At 58.5% G+C, this 21,406-nt stretch overlaps 1 protein-coding gene across 1 annotated transcript in view; it reads right to left on the minus strand.

Annotated features, from left to right (window-relative positions):
- TMPRSS9 (transmembrane serine protease 9) overlaps positions 1–21,406 on the minus strand; it is a 77,446-nt gene that overhangs the window by 10,263 nt on the left and 45,777 nt on the right. Inside the window, exons 6-14 of the mRNA XM_048497804.1 lie at positions 19,215–19,256; positions 16,492–16,605; positions 14,740–14,885; positions 14,565–14,615; positions 5,116–5,395; positions 4,052–4,227; positions 3,866–3,958; positions 3,619–3,709; positions 2,777–2,878 (exon numbers count right to left, since the gene is read on the minus strand). Of these exons, the coding sequence (XP_048353761.1) occupies positions 2,777–2,878; positions 3,619–3,709; positions 3,866–3,958; positions 4,052–4,227; positions 5,116–5,395; positions 14,565–14,615; positions 14,740–14,885; positions 16,492–16,605; positions 19,215–19,256 (1,095 nt within the window). The remainder of the gene's footprint in view (positions 1–2,776; positions 2,879–3,618; positions 3,710–3,865; positions 3,959–4,051; positions 4,228–5,115; positions 5,396–14,564; positions 14,616–14,739; positions 14,886–16,491; positions 16,606–19,214; positions 19,257–21,406) is intronic.

The raw sequence follows: 21,406 nt of genomic DNA on the forward strand, positions 1-21,406 counted from the left end.
CCCCCCCCACCCCCCCCCCCCCCCACCCCCCCCCCCCCCCACCCCCCCCCCCCCCCACCCCCCCCCCCCCCCACCCCCCCCCCCCCCCACCCCCCCCCCCCCCCACCCCCCCCCCCCCCCACCCCCCCCCCCCCCCACCCCCCCCCCCCCCCACCCCCCCCCCCCCCCACCCCCCCCCCCCCCCACCCCCCCCCCCCCCCACCCCCCCCCCCCCCCACCCCCCCCCCCCCCCACCCCCCCCCCCCCCCACCCCCCCCCCCCCCCACCCCCCCCCCCCCCCACCCCCCCCCCCCCCCACCCCCCCCCCCCCCCACCCCCCCCCCCCCCCACCCCCCCCCCCCCCCACCCCCCCCCCCCCCCACCCCCCCCCCCCCCCACCCCCCCCCCCCCCCACCCCCCCCCCCCCCCACCCCCCCCCCCCCCCACCCCCCCCCCCCCCCACCCCCCCCCCCCCCCACCCCCCCCCCCCCCCACCCCCCCCCCCCCCCACCCCCCCCCCCCCCCACCCCCCCCCCCCCCCACCCCCCCCCCCCCCCACCCCCCCCCCCCCCCACCCCCCCCCCCCCCCACCCCCCCCCCCCCCCACCCCCCCCCCCCCCCACCCCCCCCCCCCCCCACCCCCCCCCCCCCCCACCCCCCCCCCCCCCCACCCCCCCCCCCCCCCACCCCCCCCCCCCCCCACCCCCCCCTCCCCCCCCACCCCCCCCCCCCCCCACCCCCCCCCCCCCCCACCCCCCCCCCCCCCCACACTCAAGCCCCCCCCCCCCCCCCCCCCCCCCCCCCCACCCCCCCCCCCCCCCCCCCCCCCCCCCCCCCACCCCCCCCCCCCCCCACCCCCCCCCCCCCCAACGCCCCCTCCCCCACACGCCCCCTCCCCCCCAAAAGCCCCCCCCCCCAAAAACCCCCCCCCCCCCCCCCCAGCCCCCCCCCCCCCCCCCTTCCCCTCCCCCCCCCCCCCCCCTTTCCTCCCCCCCCCCCCCCCCCCCCCCCCTCCACCCCCCCCCCCGTGCAACGCTTCAAATGAATGACTCATGACCCTAGGAGGGTTTACTCAGTAGCAAGCCCCATTGCCAGCAACCGAGCTTACTCCCAGGCCAGCCTAGATGTGTGTGTGGGGGGGGGGTGATTTTCCGCCCCTCCACATGACAGACTCTGTGTACGTGTGCCCACAGAAAGGGCTCTGAGTGCCACTTCTGGCACCCATGCCATAGGTTCGCCACCGCTGCTTTAGGTGCACTAAAAATGCCCTTTTATCAAAGTAGCAGTCCTAGTTCACAGAGGACAGGTTTTTAACAGAAGTGGCGCTTAAAATACCTTTTTCAATGCAACCAGAGAATCAGGACTTGGGGGCTGGGGGCAGAACTGGTCAGACACTAGGACCACAGCGGAGCCTTCCTCTGCAACCAAGGTCCAGGAAGTCGCTGCGGATTGATTCCACTTTGCAGTTCTTTCTTTTGTTGAGACAGAGTATAGTCCATATTGATACAGCAAGAAAAAGGGTTAGAAAATCTTGCTAAGTTTTCCAGATTGAGGTTCTTGATGCTCCTCATACCCCTCAAATACTCGTAGTCTCTTTTGCGGTGTGAAGGAGGGAACACCAGCCATTACCTCCAAAATTAATTCTGCGAAGAATTTAACCTTTTGGAAATCATCGCCACAGGATGTAGCAAAGGGCCACTGTATTACCACTGTCTTTATTACTTGGCAATGGCGGGGTGGGGGGAAGTCCCCCACCCTTTTCCTCCAACCTGAACAGACCTTCTTTGCCCCACTGGGAAGACTTAATATGTAGCCACCAGTATTTGTAAGTTCCCCTGTCACCCCTCCAGGGCCATTTTAGGTTGCAAAAATAGTGTGGGGAAGTTGAATCCACTTCTTCCTCAGTCTGGATCTGGCCCCTCATGTACTCAAGAATTAATTTAAAGAATAAATGGGCGCTTCAAACCAAAATGTTTGGTTTTGATATCCTGGACCTGGGGGCTGACCTGGGAACTCCATAACAAATCAACCATACCTGTCTCCTCTGCCTTCATTAACCATGAAGAATGTGGCTTTAATTAGCACAAGAGTGGCTAACACGGGCCCTAATTGAGGGTCTTTCCCCACTTACCTTAAGCCCCGCGCTACTTGAGGGGTCCCCCGGCACTCCCCATGAGAGGGGCGGCGACAGCGCAGCTACCCCGACGCTGCTGCTGTCACGCCCCCTCAGCGCGCGGCATCCCTGGCGCTCTTGCAAAGGGCACCTTTTGATGACCCCGCGCAGAACGCGGGGTCGTGGGGATGCCCGGGCACGCGCCAGGGATGCCACGCGCTGGGAATTGCACGCAGTGACGGCGGCTGAGGGAAAAGTGGGGAAAGGCCCCGAAACACTTTCTCTCAGCAGCATATTTCAAATGCGTCTACTTTCTCTCTGCCAGCTTTCTTCATTGTCCAGTTTTTACATCTATACATAGCAATAGGGAATACTATGGCATTAATTCACTTGACCTTGGTTGCCAATAACACATCTCTTAAGAATCTTTTCTAGCTGCTTAGGGCGGGATCATGCTGAGTGGGGAAACCCCCCGAGAGTGAGATTTGTTGGAGTTGCTGGTGTGGACTGAGGCCTGCTGGTCATTGTCCCTTTCCGCACAATATTCCTAAAACATTTGTAAAACATTTTCGGTCCTCCCCTTTTGTTCGCACTCAGCCCCTTCTAATGATTTCTGGCTGCCCTTTTCTGTTTGTTTTCCCCCAGTGTGAGGAGAAATCAGTGTTTCACGCTTCACAGCCTCACGCTGCAGTTCCCCGAGTCTTCGGTAGTTGATGCTGTGAAGATTAAGCTCCCTCAAAATATCAAAAAGGCTCTGAAATGCTCCAGAAACAGAGCAACGGGCTTCTGCAGACCAGGAGTTAAACTCGCAAAACGGTGTCTTAGACAGCACACAAATGAAGCCTTTTAAAAAATGTTTCAGTCCAAAGAACCTCTAGAAAAGGGGATGCTGTGCCACCCCAAAATGCTTTTTTTTCAGTCTTGAAAATGTTTTATTTGTGCTGTGCAGAAATAACCACTTTCTCTTCCCCTGCCCCCACCCCCCAGTGGTGAAACCAGAGCTCCTGCAGAAGGCCACGGTGGAGCTTCTAGACCAGACCCTTTGTGCTAGTTTGTACATCAACGCTCTCACCGACAGGATGCTTTGTGCTGGCTACTTGGAGGGAAAAATTGACTCCTGCCAGGTATTATTGGGGTTGTGTGGGCCCTTCCTACCATTCACAGGGAGCTGAGGACACAGAGAGCTGAGAGCCAGCATGGTGTAGTGGTAAAGAGCAGGTGCACTCTAATCTGGAGAACCGTGTTTGATTCCCCGCTCTGCCACTTGAACTGTGGAGGCTTATCTGGTGAACCAGATTAGCTTGTGCACTCCAACACATGCCAACTGGGTGACCTTGGGCTAGTCACAGCTCTTTGGAGCTCTCTCAGCCCCATTCACCTCACAGGGTGTTTGTTGAAGGGAAAGGAGATTGTAAACCTCTTTGAATCTCCTTACAGGAGAGAAAGGGGGATTATAAATCCAAACTCTTCTTCTTCATCATCCTCTAATGAATCAAAATGTCTCCAGAGGTCTTCCTCTTCCCCACCTCTTTTGTAGGGAGATTCTGGGGGTCCGTTGGTCTGCAAAGAACACTCTGGACGCTTCTTTTTAGCGGGCATTGTGAGCTGGGGGATCGGCTGTGCGGAGGCCAAACGCCCAGGGGTCTATTCCCGGGTAACCAAACTCCGGGACTGGATCCAACACACCATCGCCACGTTCACGCCCCCCACGACCGTCCCGACCACTGTTTACACGATGCTGCACAATGCTTCCCTTCCCGAGGGGTCCAGTACCGTGAGCGAGCAACACTCCATCTCCAGCACTGCCCCAGGGGCCACAGCCACAAGCAGTCCGGTGACGGCGCCACGCCCCCAAGGTACAAGCCGCTGTATCGAGCAAAGCGTTTAGATTGGCCCGTTTCTGGGACCTGGATTGACGCCTGGGTTTTGTCGCCGTGCAGAGTGTGGCCGGAGACCAGCCTTTTCCAAGCCCGTCAAAATTGTGGGCGGACTGGATGCAACCCGAGGGGAAGTGCCTTGGCAGATCAGCCTGAAGGAGGGGCTGCGGCACTTCTGCGGGGCCACCGTCATCGGAGACCGCTGGCTGCTCTCGGCCGCACACTGCTTTAACCAGTAAGTACCGCCTGTCGGAGTCACTGTGGGTAAAAGGATCAGGAAGCAGGGGATATGAAAGTCCTCTGCCTGAGACCCAGGAGAACTGCTGCCAGTCGTAGTGGTGGCGAACCTTTGGCACTCCAGATGTTATGGGCTACAATTCCCATCAGCCCCTTCCAGCATGGCCAATTGGCCATGCTAGCAGGGGCTGATGGGAATTGTAGTCCATAACATCTGGAGTGCCAAAGGTGCGCCACCACCGGCTCAGTAGGCAATACTGACCTTGATAGACAACGTGTCTGACTCAGCGTAGGGCGGTTTCATTGGTTCACTGGCAGCCTCCACTGAATCGCCAGGGCACAGCCCTTGTTTGTGAGGATTGCCTCCTGGGAAAATCCTGCATCCGGCCACAATGGCCCTTGTCCTGTTGGTAGAAGCCTTCCTCCAAAGCTTCTTCACGTGGATTGAAGCACCAGAGTGGAGGAGAGGGTAGTACCCAAGCGTGGTGAGTGGTTAAGAGCAGGTTCACTCCTAATCTGGAGAACCGGGTTTGATTGCCCGCTCTTCCACTTGAGCTGTGGAGGTTTATCTGGGGAGCCATATCATCTTGTGCACTCCAACACAAGCCAACTGGGTGACCTTGGGCTAGTCACAGTTCTTTGGAGCTCTCTCAACCCTACCCACTTCTCAGGGTGTTTGTTGTGAGGGGGGGAAGGGAAAGGATATTGTAAGCTTCTTTGAGTCTTCTTATAGGACACCTCTTGCCTGAGATCCAAATTCTTCTTCTTCTTCAAGCGCGTCCCCTCAAGAACCACACCCCAAACTGGGTGACATTTGCGTGGCTTGTGCAAACTCTGCCTTCGAGTGGCCTTATTCCCACTAATGGAAAATGTGTGCTTGTGGTTTTTATGTCCACGTGCTGGTAGCACCAAGCCAGAGTACATCATCGCCTATGCGGGCGCCACTTTGCTGTCGGCGGCGGAGAGCAGTTCCGTGAAGGTCAGCGTCAAGCGGGTGGTGCTCCATCCGTCCTACAACCCTCTGCTGCTGGATTTCGACGTGGCCGTCCTGGAGCTGGCAAGGCCCCTCCTCTTCGGCAAATACATCCAGCCCATCTGTCTCCCGCTCACCATCCACAAGTTTCCCGTGGGCAAGAGGTGCTCCATCTCCGGCTGGGGCAGCGTCCGTGAAGGCAACAGTAGGTGACTGCTGGTTACCCCACCGGGTCCCCACCGGAACCATTCAAGTAGGGGTGGGTCAGAATTGTTGCTGTAGGTGGGAGACTGGGCTGGGTTGCACCTCTGAAGGGTGGGCGTATCTAGGGAAAATGTAGCCCAGTTTAAGGGAGGGGAAGGAGTGGGGGGTGGCATGCAAGGGAAGGGAGGGAAGGGGACCTGGTATCTAGACCTGGCCCACCCACCCTAGTGGAGGGAGGGGAGAGAGGGGTGGCATGCAAGGGAGGGGAGGGAGGGGTGGCATGCAAGGGAAGGGAGGGAGGGTGGCATGCAAGGGAAGGGTAGGAAGGGGCCCCGGTATCTGGACCTGGCCCACCCACCCTAGTGGAGGGAGGGGAGGGAGGGGTGGCATGCAAGGGAGGGGAGGGAGGGGGTGGCATGCAAGGGAAGGGAGGGAAGTGGGCCCGGCACCTGGACCTGGCCCACCCACCCTAGTGGAGGGAGGGGGAGGGGAGTACACTTGCAACCCAGCCCAATCTCCCTTCCCTCCCTTTTCTGCCCCCTGCCCCCTGCATGGGTTGCCTCCCTCCTGCACCACAACCAAACAACTTTTTTTGCACCAGGTCATAAAGTCAATGTATGGACCAGGGGAGGAGGAGGGGTGTGGGGGTGATTTTCCATCCCCCCCCCCGTGACTAAATGGCTGCAGCCCCGGGACATTTGACCCCATATGTCCCCCTGAGCGGTACACCCCTGGTATTCCCTATTGGGTTTGTTTTTAAGTCTCTAGTCCTCTTTTGAAGAGATAATGAGGTGGAATTGTACCCAGACGCTCAGTTAGAACCTTCCAGTGTTCTGGCTGGTGAGCCTAAAGGGCACCAGGATAACATAGACATGCTTAAGGGGTTGCTATGAATCCAGCGCAGTTCTTCCGAAGGCATCTGTGTAGTACAACATTCTTCGATTCCCCCTTCCTATATCAGACAGAGTGCCCTAGTCTAGATAGCCCAGCCTAGCTGAGCTCATCCAATCTCAGAAGCTAAGCAGGGTCGATCCAGGCAAGTATTTGGATGGCAGAACACCAGGGCCACAACACAGAGACCTCTGAACATCTCTTGCCTTGAAGCCCCCACCAGGGGTCGCCAGAACACAGCTGTGACTTGAAGGCAAGAAAAATGTCAGCCAAAAGTGTCCCGCCTCCCCTGCCCCACTCCAAATCATGCCCCTGGGGTCCCCAAACCACCAGGAAAAAATTCAAGGGCATTTGGGGTTGTCACAAGAGAGGGTAGCAAAGATGGTCTCATAAGAACATAAGAACTAGCCTGCTGGATCAGACCAGAGTCCATCTAGTCCAGCACTCTGCTACTCGCAGTGGCCCACCAGGTGCCTTTGGGAGCTCACGTGCAGGATGTGAAACGGCACGGTTAATGGCCTGTCGCCGCTGCTGCTGCTGCTGCCGCAACGCCACAGCCGCTTTACCGCTGCCAGCCAAGCACCTGAGCCTGTTTCAGGCCTTTGCAATCTCAGATCAAGGAGGGTCAAGATTGGTAACCATAGATCGACTTCTCCTCCATAAATCTGTCCAAGCCCTTTAAAAACCGGGATAGCTTTAAAAGAGGCTTGGACAGATTTATGGAGGAGAAGTCGATTTATGGCTACCAATCTGGATCCTCTTTGCTCTGAGATTGCAAATGCCTTTAACAGACCAGGTGCTGGGAGCAACAGAAATGCTAGAAGGCCATTGCTTTCACATCCTGCATGTGAGCTCCCAAAGGCACCTGGTGGGCCACTGCGAGTAGCAGAGAGCTGGACTAGATGGACTCTGGTCTGATCCAGCGGGCTTGTTCTTATGTTCTTATGTTCTTAAAGCTATCCAGGTTAGTGGCCATCACCACCTCCTGTGGCAGCATATTCCAAACACCAATCACACGTTGTGTGAAGAAGTGTCTCACTCTATGGACAGATGTCCATGTCTCACAGAACCACTGGGCAGGATCTAACTCCTTTTGGTTGCAATTTCTTATCAAATGTAATGTATTTTATTAATAATATCATTTAAGTAGCCTGCTTTATATTAAGATGCCTGCGCCGAAGTTCTTTTCCTCCTTGCCTAACTTTCCCCTTTAATTCCGACAAAAGTAACTGGATTTCAGATAGGAGGACGTTATGAATAGGAACATAAAGGTTGCGTTGCAGATCAAAGTTAAGCCTCTCATAAACCAGGCAACGATTTTAGGAAGCTATTTCTCTAAAGAGCCAGCATGGTGTAGTAGTGGTTAAGAGCAGGCCTACTTTAATCTGGCGAACTGGATTTGATTCCCTGTTCTGTCACTTGAGCTGTGGAGGCTTATCTGATGAACCAGATTAGCTTGTGCACTCCAACACATGCCAGCCGGGTGACCTTGGGTTAGTCACAGTTCTTCGGAGCTCTCTCAGCCTCACCCACCTCACAGGGTGTTTGTTGGGTGGGGGAGGCAGGGAAAGGAGATTGTAAGCCCCTTTGAGTCTCCTTGCAAGAGAGAAAGGGGGGGATATAAATCCAAACTCTACTCCTCCTCCTCTTCTTCTAAAACCGTTTGAATGAAAACACCTACAGGATTTGTGTCTTTGTAAGATGAAAGGTCTGGGGTGGGGTGGCGTGCGTGCCCCCCTTTTCCCCTGCAGGTGTATGCATTTTGCCCCCCCTCTGTGGCCTGCAGCCACCAAGCCCGTGAACCTGCAGAGAGCCTCCGTAAACATCATCGACCAGAAGATTTGCAACATTCTGTACAACTTCTCTCTTACGGAGCAGATGATTTGTGCCGGGTTCCTGGAAGGAAGGGTGGATTCCTGCCAGGTAAGAAAGCAACCTCATCCTTTCCTGGATCATTGGGAGCCCCCTTCAGGGTTGAGGGGGGGAGGCGTTAAAGCCACAACCACTGGGCAAAAGGACTTGGCTTGTTTTTATTTTACTGACTTCATTTATACTCTACCTTTCTCGCTGAGACTCAAGGCGGATTGCAAATTATCAGTCCGGACAGTAAAGACAATGCAGGAAGACTAGGATCACGGAACTGGAAAACGAGGCAAACAAAAAAACTGTCTCGGGCAATAAAATCTGTCTGAAGGTGTGGCATACTATAATGCAGGAAGTGGATTATAAAGGCAGAAACAAATTGGTAGTACATTAAATGCTGCAGTAGACTACAATCCTATTCCTTTTGATTCCCCACTCCTTCACCTGAGTGGCAGAGGCTTATCTGGTGAACCAGATGTGTTTCCGCACTCCTGCATTCCTACTGGATGACCTTGGGGTAGTCATAGTTCTCTGGGAACTCTCTCAGCCCCACCTGCCTCACAAGGTGTCTGTTGTGGGGAGAGGAAGGGAAAGGAGCTTGTAAGCCACCTTGAGTCTCCTTACAGGAGAGAAAGGTGGGATATAAATCCAAACTCTTCTTATTCTTTTTGGGAAAAAAGACCTTAAGAGCTGTTGTTCCATTACACTACCAGTCCAATCCAGCAACTAAAATTAAGGGGGGGTGCATAAGAACATAAGAACAAGCCAGCTGGATCAGATCAGAGTCCATCTAGTCCAGCTCTCTGCTACTCGCAGTGTCCCACCAGGTGCCTTTGGGAGCTCACATGCAGGATGTGAAAGCAATGGCCTTCTGCAGCTGTTGCTCCCGATCACCTGGTCTGTTAAGGCATTTGTAATCTCAGATCAAAAAGGATCAAGATTGGTAGCCATAAATCGACTTCTCCTCCATAAATCTGTCCAAGCCCCTTTTAAAGCTATCCAGGTTAGTGGCCATCACCACCTCCTGTGGCAGCATATTTCAAACACCAATCACACGTTGCGTGAAGAAATGTTTCCTTTTATTAGTCCTAATTCTTCCCCCCAGCATTTTCAATGAATGCCCCCTGGTTCTAGTATTGTGAGAAAGAGAGAAAAATCTCTCTCTGTCAACATTTTCTACCCCGTGCATAATTTTATAGACTTCAATCATATCCCCCCTCAGACGTCTCCTCTCCAAACTAAAGAGTCCCAAATGCTGCAGCCTCTCCTCATAGGGAAGGTGCTCCAGTCCCTCAATCATCCTTGTTGCATGTTCTGCCTCCTCTCTTATCTCTACAATGTCCAAGTGCCCATCTTTAAAGACTCATTAAACACACCTCTTTATTCTCCCTGTGCTTGTAAACGAACGTTCAGAAAAATACTCTGGGAGTTTTATTTGGAATGCATTGCAGTTAACAGAACTGCAACAAAGAGCACATAAGTCAGTGGTGGCGAACCTATGGCACGGGTGCCAGAGGTGGCACTCGAAGCCCTCTCTGTGGGCACGCACAAACAAGAGTGCCTGGGCTGCTGGGCTCGATTATTAGCATTAAACCGAAGACCCAGTTTTGGGGAAGCAGTGTAGGTAACCCTGTTAAGCGCTGTTAAACTCCACTGATTTTCATGTGAAGAACTAAAGCATGATCCTTTACCTGGGAGTAAGCTCAGTTGCTGGCAATGGGGCTCGCTTCTGAGAAAACCCTCCTAGGATCATGATTCACCCATTGGAAGAGTTGCACAGTTGCTTCGAAGCAAAGCCACCGACTACCACCAAGCCTACTCCTGAGTAACGCATGCCTCGGAGCCCCACCGTTTTTCCTCCCCCCCACCCCCCCCCCCTTCCCCCCCCCCACCCCCCCACCTCCCACAACACACTCCCCCCCACCCCCACCCCCCCACCCCCCCACCCCCCCCCCCCCTCCCCCTCCTCTCTCCTCCCCCCCCTCCTCCCCCCCCCCCCCTCCCCCCTTCTCCTCCCCCCCCCCCCCCCCCCCCCCCCCCCCCCCCCCCCCCCCCCCTACCCCCCCCCCCCCACCCCCCCCCCCCCCCACCCCCCCCCCCCCCCACCCCCCCCCCCCCCCACCCCCCCCCCCCCCCCCCCCCCCCCCCCCCCACCCCCCCCCCCCCCCACCCCCCCCCCCCCCCACCCCCCCCCCCCCCCACCCCCCCCCCCCCCCACCCCCCCCCCCCCCCACCCCCCCCCCCCCCCACCCCCCCCCCCCCCCACCCCCCCCCCCCCCCACCCCCCCCCCCCCCCACCCCCCCCCCCCCCCACCCCCCCCCCCCCCCACCCCCCCCCCCCCCCACCCCCCCCCCCCCCCACCCCCCCCCCCCCCCACCCCCCCCCCCCCCCACCCCCCCCCCCCCCCACCCCCCCCCCCCCCCACCCCCCCCCCCCCCCACCCCCCCCCCCCCCCACCCCCCCCCCCCCCCACCCCCCCCCCCCCCCACCCCCCCCCCCCCCCACCCCCCCCCCCCCCCACCCCCCCCCCCCCCCACCCCCCCCCCCCCCCACCCCCCCCCCCCCCCACCCCCCCCCCCCCCCACCCCCCCCCCCCCCCACCCCCCCCCCCCCCCACCCCCCCCCCCCCCCACCCCCCCCCCCCCCCACCCCCCCCCCCCCCCACCCCCCCCCCCCCCCACCCCCCCCCCCCCCCACCCCCCCCCCCCCCCACCCCCCCCCCCCCCCACCCCCCCCCCCCCCCACCCCCCCCCCCCCCCACCCCCCCCCCCCCCCACCCCCCCCCCCCCCCACCCCCCCCCCCCCCCACCCCCCCCCCCCCCCACCCCCCCCCCCCCCCACCCCCCCCCCCCCCCACCCCCCCCCCCCCCCACCCCCCCCCCCCCCCACCCCCCCCCCCCCCCACCCCCCCCCCCCCCCACCCCCCCCCCCCCCCACCCCCCCCCCCCCCCACCCCCCCCCCCCCCCACCCCCCCCCCCCCCCACCCCCCCCCCCCCCCACCCCCCCCCCCCCCCACCCCCCCCCCCCCCCACCCCCCCCCCCCCCCACCCCCCCCCCCCCCCACCCCCCCCCCCCCCCACCCCCCCCCCCCCCCACCCCCCCCCCCCCCCACCCCCCCCCCCCCCCACCCCCCCCCCCCCCCACCCCCCCCCCCCCCCACCCCCCCCCCCCCCCACCCCCCCCCCCCCCCACCCCCCCCCCCCCCCACCCCCCCCCCCCCCCACCCCCCCCCCCCCCCACCCCCCCCCCCCCCCACCCCCCCCCCCCCCCACCCCCCCCCCCCCCCACCCCCCCCCCCCCCCACCCCCCCCCCCCCCCACCCCCCCCCCCCCCCACCCCCCCCCCCCCCCACCCCCCCCCCCCCCCACCCCCCCCCCCCCCCACCCCCCCCCCCCCCCACCCCCCCCCCCCCCCACCCCCCCCCCCCCCCACCCCCCCCCCCCCCCACCCCCCCCCCCCCCCACCCCCCCCCCCCCCCACCCCCCCCCCCCCCCACCCCCCCCCCCCCCCACCCCCCCCCCCCCCCACCCCCCCCCCCCCCCACCCCCCCCCCCCCCCACCCCCCCCCCCCCCCACCCCCCCCCCCCCCCACCCCCCCCCCCCCCCACCCCCCCCCCCCCCCACCCCCCCCCCCCCCCACCCCCCCCCCCCCCCACCCCCCCCCCCCCCCACCCCCCCCCCCCCCCACCCCCCCCCCCCCCCACCCCCCCCCCCCCCCACCCCCCCCCCCCCCCACCCCCCCCCCCCCCCACCCCCCCCCCCCCCCACCCCCCCCCCCCCCCACCCCCCCCCCCCCCCACCCCCCCCCCCCCCCACCCCCCCCCCCCCCCACCCCCCCCCCCCCCCACCCCCCCCCCCCCCCACCCCCCCCCCCCCCCACCCCCCCCCCCCCCCACCCCCCCCCCCCCCCACCCCCCCCCCCCCCCACCCCCCCCCCCCCCCACCCCCCCCCCCCCCCACCCCCCCCCCCCCCCACCCCCCCCCCCCCCCACCCCCCCCCCCCCCCACCCCCCCCCCCCCCCACCCCCCCCCCCCCCCACCCCCCCCCCCCCCCACCCCCCCCCCCCCCCACCCCCCCCCCCCCCCACCCCCCCCCCCCCCCACCCCCCCCCCCCCCCACCCCCCCCCCCCCCCACCCCCCCCCCCCCCCACCCCCCCCCCCCCCCACCCCCCCCCCCCCCCACCCCCCCCCCCCCCCACCCCCCCCCCCCCCCACCCCCCCCCCCCCCCACCCCCCCCCCCCCCCACCCCCCCCCCCCCCCACCCCCCCCCCCCCCCACCCCCCCCCCCCCCCACCCCCCCCCCCCCCCACCCCCCCCCCCCCCCACCCCCCCCCCCCCCCACCCCCCCCCCCCCCCACCCCCCCCCCCCCCCACCCCCCCCCCCCCCCACCCCCCCCCCCCCCCACCCCCCCCCCCCCCCACCCCCCCCCCCCCCCACCCCCCCCCCCCCCCACCCCCCCCCCCCCCCACCCCCCCCCCCCCCCACCCCCCCCCCCCCCCACCCCCCCCCCCCCCCACCCCCCCCCCCCCCCACCCCCCCCCCCCCCCACCCCCCCCCCCCCCCACCCCCCCCCCCCCCCACCCCCCCCCCCCCCCACCCCCCCCCCCCCCCACCCCCCCCCCCCCCCACCCCCCCCCCCCCCCACCCCCCCCCCCCCCCACCCCCCCCCCCCCCCACCCCCCCCCCCCCCCACCCCCCCCCCCCCCCACCCCCCCCCCCCCCCACCCCCCCCCCCCCCCACCCCCCCCCCCCCCCACCCCCCCCCCCCCCCACCCCCCCCCCCCCCCACCCCCCCCCCCCCCCACCCCCCCCCCCCCCCACCCCCCCCCCCCCCCACCCCCCCCCCCCCCCACCCCCCCCCCCCACATGGACTACAATTCCCATCAGCCCCAGCCAGTATGGCCAATTGGCTGATGGGATTTGTGGTCCATGAACATCTGGAGAGCCGCAGGTTGCAGACCCCTGGACTAGCCCAAGGTCACCCCACAGGGTTCTTGTGGAGGAGTGGGGAATCAGACCTGGTTCTCTAGATAAGAGTCCACCTGCTCTTAACCACTATGCCGCTTTGGCTCACGGCCATGGCCCTCAGTTTGCAAGAGCAAGGCTGTTAATGATAGGACGTTTTGGAGGACATTGAATGGAAGGTGACTTGGCAACTCTTAACACACACAGTCTCCCAAGGTTCTTGGGAGTCTGTCTCAGATGATTACCAAGAGTTCAATAGTCATAGTGTCTGTCTCAGATGATTACCAAGCACTGGCGTAATGCCCATTGGGCAAGGTGGACAGCTGCCCAGGGCATCACCTTGTGGGGGCATCAAAATGCTGGGTTCATTTTTGGGTATTTTAGTGGTTTTCCATTTTTGGCCTGAAGGGGGCGCAGTTTTTAGGCTAGCGGCACCAAAATTTTAGCATATCATCAGGAAACTGTCCTTATGCTACCCCCCCAAGTTTGGTGAGGTTTGGTTCAGGGAGTCCAAAGTTATGGACTCCCAAAGGGGGTGCCCCTATCCCCCATTGTTTCCAATGGGAGATAATAGGAGATGGGGGCTACAATTTTGAGGGTCCATAACTTTGGCCCCCCTGAACCAAACTGCACCAAACCTGGGGGGTATCATTAGGGAAGTCTCCTGATGAGACCCTGAAATTTTTTGAGGACTGTGTCTTCTGGGTGAAATGTGCCCCCCAGCCTTCCGCAACCCCATTGACAGCAAATGCAGAAAACTCAATGCAGAACAAAGATTCTTGGGCAAATTTTGGGATGTTCTTGCAGGGAGGGCATTCTTGGACGTATCAGCACCAAAATTTCAGGGTATCATCTGGAGACTGTCATGATGGCATCCCCAAGGTTTGGTGCAGTTTGGTTCAGGGGGTCCAAAGTTATGGATGCACCCCCTGCAGGCACCAATGTCCTGGTGCAAAAAAAAATTTGGTCGTGGTGGAGTGGCCCCCATGCGGGGTGGCATCCAACTCAGGTTTTGCCCAGGGCTACAGTTTGCCCAGGGCTGCCTCGTTACACCCCTGTTACCAAGAGTTCAATAGTCAGAAATAGTCAAAGAGCTGAAAATAGCCAAGAATATAAAGTAAAGTTTCCCCTTCAGTCATGTCCGACCCTGGGGTACCACTGCAAGCAGTGATTTCATAGGCAAGCCGTTTCTGTGGGGTAGTTTGTCATTGCTTTCCCCAGCTATTCTCTACCCCCTAGCTATGTGCTAGGTACTCATTTACCGACCAAGGAAGGGATGGATGGCTGAGTTGGCCATTAGCCAGCTGCCAGGATATCTGACCCACAGGGGGCTCGAACTCCTGACCATGTGAGTGGCAGTGCAAGCACTTAACCACTATGCCATGCGGCTCCTGCCAAGAATATAGATTAAAGCAAATAGCTGAAAATAGCCAAGAATATAGATTAAAGCAGGATACTGTCAGGAGCTCCAGCAAATTGCTGTCTCTGCCCTCCAGCCGTGGCTCAAACTGAGAAGGACGGAGGCAAAAATCGAGAGGCAAAGGACCAAGCATTGAGTGTGGGACATCCAGTTTAGCACCCCAAGAAGGACATCACCTGGTCTTACTCGTTAAAGCAGTGAGCCGCAGATACCAGCCACCTCGCTGTCAGAATGGTCGCCCCGCAGAAGTGTTCGCCGCTCTCCCGCAGACTGACCTGCCAGGGGAATTCCCCCCGTAAGGCCTCCGAGCCCCCAACAATCCGGTTGGCCACCTGCAGGGCCGGTCTAATGCCACAGTCTGAAAGAGAGTTGTTGGGGGAGGGGGGATGAAAGGTGTGCTGGGAACACTGCTCGCCCCAGAAATAAAAGGACCTTGCTGTGAAAATCTGGGATCCATTCACGAACACTCAGATCCAACATTTTCTCTTATTGGAGGTCTCAAAGGGGTCAGCTGCAAGCTTTTAAATCCCCAAGGTTCCCAACTTTGATGTTTGAGTGTTGCCATCTTGGGACTGCCAATAACTCAACTTCTTGCCAAACTAGGCAAGAAGGAACACACCCCTACATCATATAAAAGAAACTCCAAAATTTAGACACGGAGTTTCCTGTCATTTGAAATTTGAGATAGAACAAGGATTGTTTCTTTGACATCCTATCCTCGCTTGTCCCCAATACATATTTATTTCAGCCATGTAAGCTACTCAGGATTGGCTCGTTGCTTGCTCTTCAGCAACCAGATCAAACTGATGAAATTGCCCTAGGCAGAGTCAGATGCTTTATTTCGTTGCCTCTAGCTCACTTGTATTATCTTCGTACAAGTAGTGGTCTCTGGAGTCTCAGGCACTGAGAGACCTTCCCCAACCTAGCTTCCTCAAATCATCTAACTGAAGCAGAGGGGTGTGTGTGTGGGGGTGCCCGAGGCAAAACCTGCTCCAGGTGCCCCCTCCACTCCCCCTGTGCCCCATTTACCTGGTTGGGTCGCTGTTGGGCATCCCTTGGCCCCACCCTGCAAGGCTCCCCTTCCCTCCCCTTCCTGCCAGGCTCCCCTTCCCTCCCTCCCCTCCCTTGCATGCTACCCCTCCCTCCCCTGTCTCCCTCCACTAGGGTGGGGGGCCATGTCCAGATGCCAACCCCCTTCCCTTCCCTCCCTTGCATGCCACCCCTCCCTCCCTCCACTAGGGTGGGGGGCCATGTCCAGATGCCAGCCCCCTTCCCTTCCCTCCCTTGCATGCCACCCCTCCCTCCCTCCACTAGGGTGGGGAGCCATGTCCAGATGCCGGGGCCCCTCTCCTTCCCTCCCCTCCCTTGCATGCCACCCCTCCCTCTCCTCTCCCTCCCTCCCCTAGGGTGGGTGGGCCAGGTCCAGATGCCAGGCTCCCTCCTTTGCATGCCACCCCTCCCTCCCCTCTCTCTCCCTCCCCTAGGGTGGGCCAGGTCCAGAAGCCAGGCTCCCTCCCCTCCTTGGAATGCCACCCCTCCCTCCCCTCTCTCTCCCTCCGCTAGGGTGCGTGGGTCAGGTCCAGATGCTGGGGCCCCTCCCCTTCTCTCCCCTCCCTTGCATGCCACCCCTCCCTCCACTAGCCGGTGAAGGAGCAGCCGATGAATGAGCAGCCTGGTGGGGCCAAGGGGAGGGATGTCACCAGCTGGCATGCGCCTGGGGACATGTGACCCCACATGTCCCCTTGAGCCCTCCACCTTTAAACTGAAGATGCCAGGGATCAAACCTGGGACCTTCTGCACACAAAGCAGGTGGTCCACTGTTGAGTTGCAGCCCCCCTCCAAAAATCCTGTTCCTTCTGAACTTGTGATACTATACAAAACAACACACATGTCCACCACTCTGACTCCTCACCAGAGCTCCAAAACCCCAGAAGCCTAATGAAACAAACAAAAAAAAAACGCACCACATTCAGCCTCATCGGAACCGTCCCCACAGTCCTTGTGGTTGTCGCATTCCACATTTTGCATGGCCACACACTGGCCATCGTGGCAGGCAAAAGCGTTCCCGGCACAGCTGCCTAGAAGCACAGAAATGGCAAACATGACCCGCAATGTTCTCGGCCTTCCCATCCTCTATCAATAAACAAGTCAAACTGTTCATTACGTTAGAGCCAGAGTGGTGCCGAGGTTAGATTATTAGACTAGGATCTGAAAAACCCGGGTTCTCGCTTGTCCAGGGAAGTTTACTGCGTGATCTTGAGCCAGTCGCTCTGTCAGCCTAATCCACTTCACCGAGTTGCTGTGAAGACGAAAAGGCAGAAGAGGAGAATGATGTTGTCTGATTGGGTTCGCATTGATGGAAAAGGTGGGGTGTAAATGGAGTAGAGTTTTGAGGCTAGGACCTTGTGGGAGCTCTTCAGATAAATTATGGGACTGGCATAATCCCATCAGCCCCTGCCATTTTGGCCATGCTGGCAGGGGCTGAGGGATTTGTAGTCCATGAACATCTGGAGAGCCACAGGTTGCAAACCCTTGGAGTAGGATCCAGGAGGACTTTTGATTAGACATGCATCACAAGTTTCACTTTCCATGTGTGTGGAGGCCCCATTCAGATCAGCACTGGGGCATGAAGCTACAGTTCCCCCTCCCCCCCACGCCCTGCCCTGAGGCATGATTGTTCTGACCTAGAAGAGCCCCAGACTAGTTCTTGCTCTAGCAGCGAAAACTTAAGTGTAGCTATCAGTACACAAACATTTTCCAATATGACATCTAGATATCTTTTCAGGTTGGGAAAACAGCGTGGGAGAGGGAGAAGGAGAAGAATTGGTTTTTATACCACACTTTCCTCCACCGTAAGGAGTCTCAAAGAGCCTTACAAACTCCTTTCCCCTTCCTCTCCCCACCAACAAGACACCTGAGGCATGGCTGAGAGATGGCCTAGTAGGCATTGGCTGAGAGAGTTCTGAGATAAATGTGACTAGCCCAAGGTTACCCAGCAGCCTTTGTGCACAGGCGTGGGAACACAAAACCAAGTTCACCAGACTGGAATCTGCTGCTGATGCGGGGGTGGGGGTGGGGTCAAACTCGGTTCTTCAGACTAGAGTCCACCGCTCTTCACCAGGAGACCACGGTGAAGTCCCCTGTCTTCATGATCCCAGTCAGACATCTATGGGCCTAGGAACTCACAAGTCTTCCTGATGAACGAGGGAGGATGTGAGAATAAAGTAAAATGCATAGTGGTGGGATCCAAAAATTTTAGTAACAGGTTCCCTCGCCAGCCCCCCCTCAGCAAAGGGGGCAGAGGCGTACCTAGGCAAACCTGAGCCCTGGGCAAAACCTGAGTTTGGTGCCACCCCCATGGGCGGCCACCCTCCCCCACCATGACCAAACAATGATTTTCCCACCAGGTCATTTCTAAATCATTATAGAAAATGCCCCAACTCACAAATCAGAACATAGCAATAGTCCATGCCACTCAGCAGAAATCAAAAATTTTGACAACATTCTCAAAATGCTTTTAAAATGTTTTTTACCGTGAAAAGTGCTTTAGAAAATAACAATAACTCAGAAAACTTAATCTTACAATAACAATAAGTCTTTAGAAATAACTTAATAACTTAGAAAACACCTGTATTAAACATTTGACAAACATATCAGAAACCTGCTACATCAGGGGCACCTCCCTAGCCTTTGCCACTCAAATGTGTGAATGAGGTCCTCAGAGTTTGCCTTCTCAGTCTCTTCTCTTTCCACACTTAGCACAGCAAGATCACTGAGTCTTTCTTGCCCCATGCGGGAAAGAGGAATAGTAACTTAAATGCTGAAAAGTTCAACTTCTAACCCCCGCCCTTCCTCTGCTGCATTTCATTCCTGCAGTACATCTCGGATGTCATCAGTGATCCTGCAAACAGCCCTTGCTACAACTCGGATGCAAAAGTGATTGGGCAGGGAGGTTGCTTTAGTAACCCCTTCTCGGCACTCAGAAAAAAATAGTAACCACTTCTAGGGAAGTGGTGGGAACCGGCTGGATCCCACCTCTGGTTAGGTCCAGTGTGTTGGGGGGCTGGCATTTCCATCTTAAAAAGAAGACTCAGTTGGCGGGTTTCAATTATGTTTAGTGTGTGTGCAGGAGCATAGCAATATGCTACAAAGCAAAGTTGTGAAATTCTGGCAGTGCTGAAATGAGCCACTCACTAAACCTTTTCTTTAAAAGCCTATAAAAGCCAGCAGGGGTTAAATGATTTTTTACCAAGTTAGATAGAACTCGTAAGTTTTATCAACATATTGGAATTTATAGAATTTATGCGTAGTTTTCAATTTATAGATTTTATTATATAGATTATGTTTTTATTATATTTATTATTGGATTTATATTATGTATATGTTTTGCTGGAAACCACCCCAAGCCCAAAAGGGGAGGGGGTATAGAAATTTAATCAAATAAATACTCAAAATTCCAGAGGAACGGTCGCTCATTTTGGTTGCAACAGAAACAACAAATGTCTTTTTTTTGGCACTTTAGAGACCAAAAGAGTCTTTGAAAGCTTGTACCAAATAAATCTGTTGGTCTTTAAAATGTCACAAAATTCAAGATATATAAAAGTTGAAAAATCAGGTTGTCTGGAGAAAGAATCTGGCAATGCGTTAAAAGCCCCAATCCACAGGAAATTAGTGAAATGCTGCATACCTGATTTTAGAACAATCCCAGCAGGAGAGATACTGCGTGGTCCTGCAAGAGACAAAGAGGAGGGCAGGCATGAGATCAGCAACATAGAACCTGAGCATTTTCTTGCTTCAGGGACAAGTCCAGAGCCAGAAAGCTCTAGAACAGTGGTTCTCAACCTTCCTAATGCCACGACCCTTTAATACAGTTCCTCATGTTGTGGTGACCCCCAACCCTAACATTTATCCATTTTGCAGATGGAGAACACTGATGCAGAGAGTCTTAGGTGACCCCTGTGAAAGGGCCGTTTGACCCCCAAAGGGGTTGCGACCCACAGGTTGAGAACCACTGCTCTAGAAGATCAGTGGGAGCTTAGTGAAGACTCTCTAGACCAGGGGTAGGGAACCTTTAACACTCAAAGAGCCATTTGGACCCGTTTTCCACGGGAAAAGAAAACACTTGGAACCGCAAATAATTTTTGACATTTAAAATAAAGATAACACTATATATATCGGGGGTTTTTTACCTTTTACTCCGCTCATTCTGAGAAGCACATGGATGCGCCCACCCTGCTGCCTGCAGGGCGGGCAAGGATGAAGCCGGTGGCTCGGCCTTGCCGGCCGCCAGGAAAGCACCCACCCCGCTCCAACGGGGCGGGCGAGAGGGGAAGCCCGCAGCGTGGCCCAGCCGACCATGGGCAGTTGGTGCGCCCGCCCTGCTGCCTGCAGGGCGGGCAAGGATAGGGCCGGCAGCTTAGCTCGTGGAGCCACAGTGCAAAGGCAGAAGAGCTGCATGCGGCTCTAGAGCCTCAGGTTACCTACCCCTGCTCTAGACCAGAGGTCCTCAAAAACTTTTTAAACAGGAGGCCAGTTCACTGTCCCTCAGACCGTTGGAGGGCCGGACTATAGTTAAAAAACCCCCTATGAACAAATTCCTATCCCCACACTTCCCCCCGCTCCCTCCCGCAAGCAAAGGGCCGCAGGCGGTGCCGGTGTGCTGCTCCAGGCCGCTTCCAAGCTGGTCTTCTCACTCACATCCCCGCTCGCCTTAGCCAGCGACTCGCGCCAGCCTTCCTCGCTGAGTCTGCTGCACTCGCACGGGTGTAGCCCTGCCTCCCGCCCACCTGTTGGCCTCACCACTCCCCCAGGGAACACCTGCCCCATCCTGAACTGGCCAGGGGCTTTCTGCTGCCTGCCCCTTCCTGTTATTCCCAGGAAAGTACCAAATTTCTCTCCGCATAGTAACAGCTGCCCCTAGTAAACCTGAGAGTACATCCTAAATGTTTCTGCACATCAAGCGCATCTATGTTGCTGCTTGGAAGCTCTGCCTAGTTGCCGCTCCTGCATTGCTCACATTAGTTAACTTGGGGATGATCTATCACACCTTTGCAATTTTGAGCTATCCTGGTCCAGGGATGTTAAGCTCACCTGCTGCCTCTCCCCTTTACCACTCTTTAGATAGCAAGACGGATCAGGTGTGGTTTGTTTACAGAGATCAAGCATTCAAAATATAAGAAAATTCAATAAACAGTTTAAAAAGTACAACGGTCTAATCAAGCATCAGGCTGACAAGGATACTAGGAAAAGGTAAAAATACACATTCCTCTCATACTAAACACTGTGCAATCTCCTTTCTGGCCGAATTCCCACTGAAAATGTAATCTAGATACAACCAAGTTTCAAAAGAATCGGCACCTTTTCATCCAGGCTCCAACATCCTCACTGCAGCATGTTTCTAGTGAAGACATCTAGCCCTGCCCCTTGTGTGGGGGGGTGCCTGCTGTCAGGGGTGCAATTGTTAAGCTAGCAGCACCAAAATTTAAGAGTATCTTTAGGAGACCCTCCTGATGATACCACCCAGGTTTGGTGAAGTTTGGTTCATGGGGGCCAAAGTTATGGACCCTCAAATGTGTAGCCCCCATCTCCTATTAGCTCCCAATGGAGTGTTTTTTTTAAAAAAGGTGCATATACAAGCAGGTCCAGGAAATTCCTGTGATAAGGGGGCGGGAGGAGTGCCAGAAACAGGACTGATCTGTGTTCCACAGTTCGGCTGTGAGGAGATCTCGAGGGAACCTGGATATTTCAGGTGACTATCCCAGGATTAATCGCCAGTGAGGAAATCACCTCTGTTGGAATAAGCTATTTCTGCATGCCTGGACAATGGGGGGTGCTATGTATCTCTAAGCTGTTCTATTGTTTGCTCTCCATGTCTAGGCT

The sequence above is a fragment of the Sphaerodactylus townsendi genome, linkage group LG05 (assembly GCF_021028975.2).
Source record: "Sphaerodactylus townsendi isolate TG3544 linkage group LG05, MPM_Stown_v2.3, whole genome shotgun sequence".
Taxonomy (NCBI): domain Eukaryota; kingdom Metazoa; phylum Chordata; class Lepidosauria; order Squamata; family Sphaerodactylidae; genus Sphaerodactylus; species Sphaerodactylus townsendi.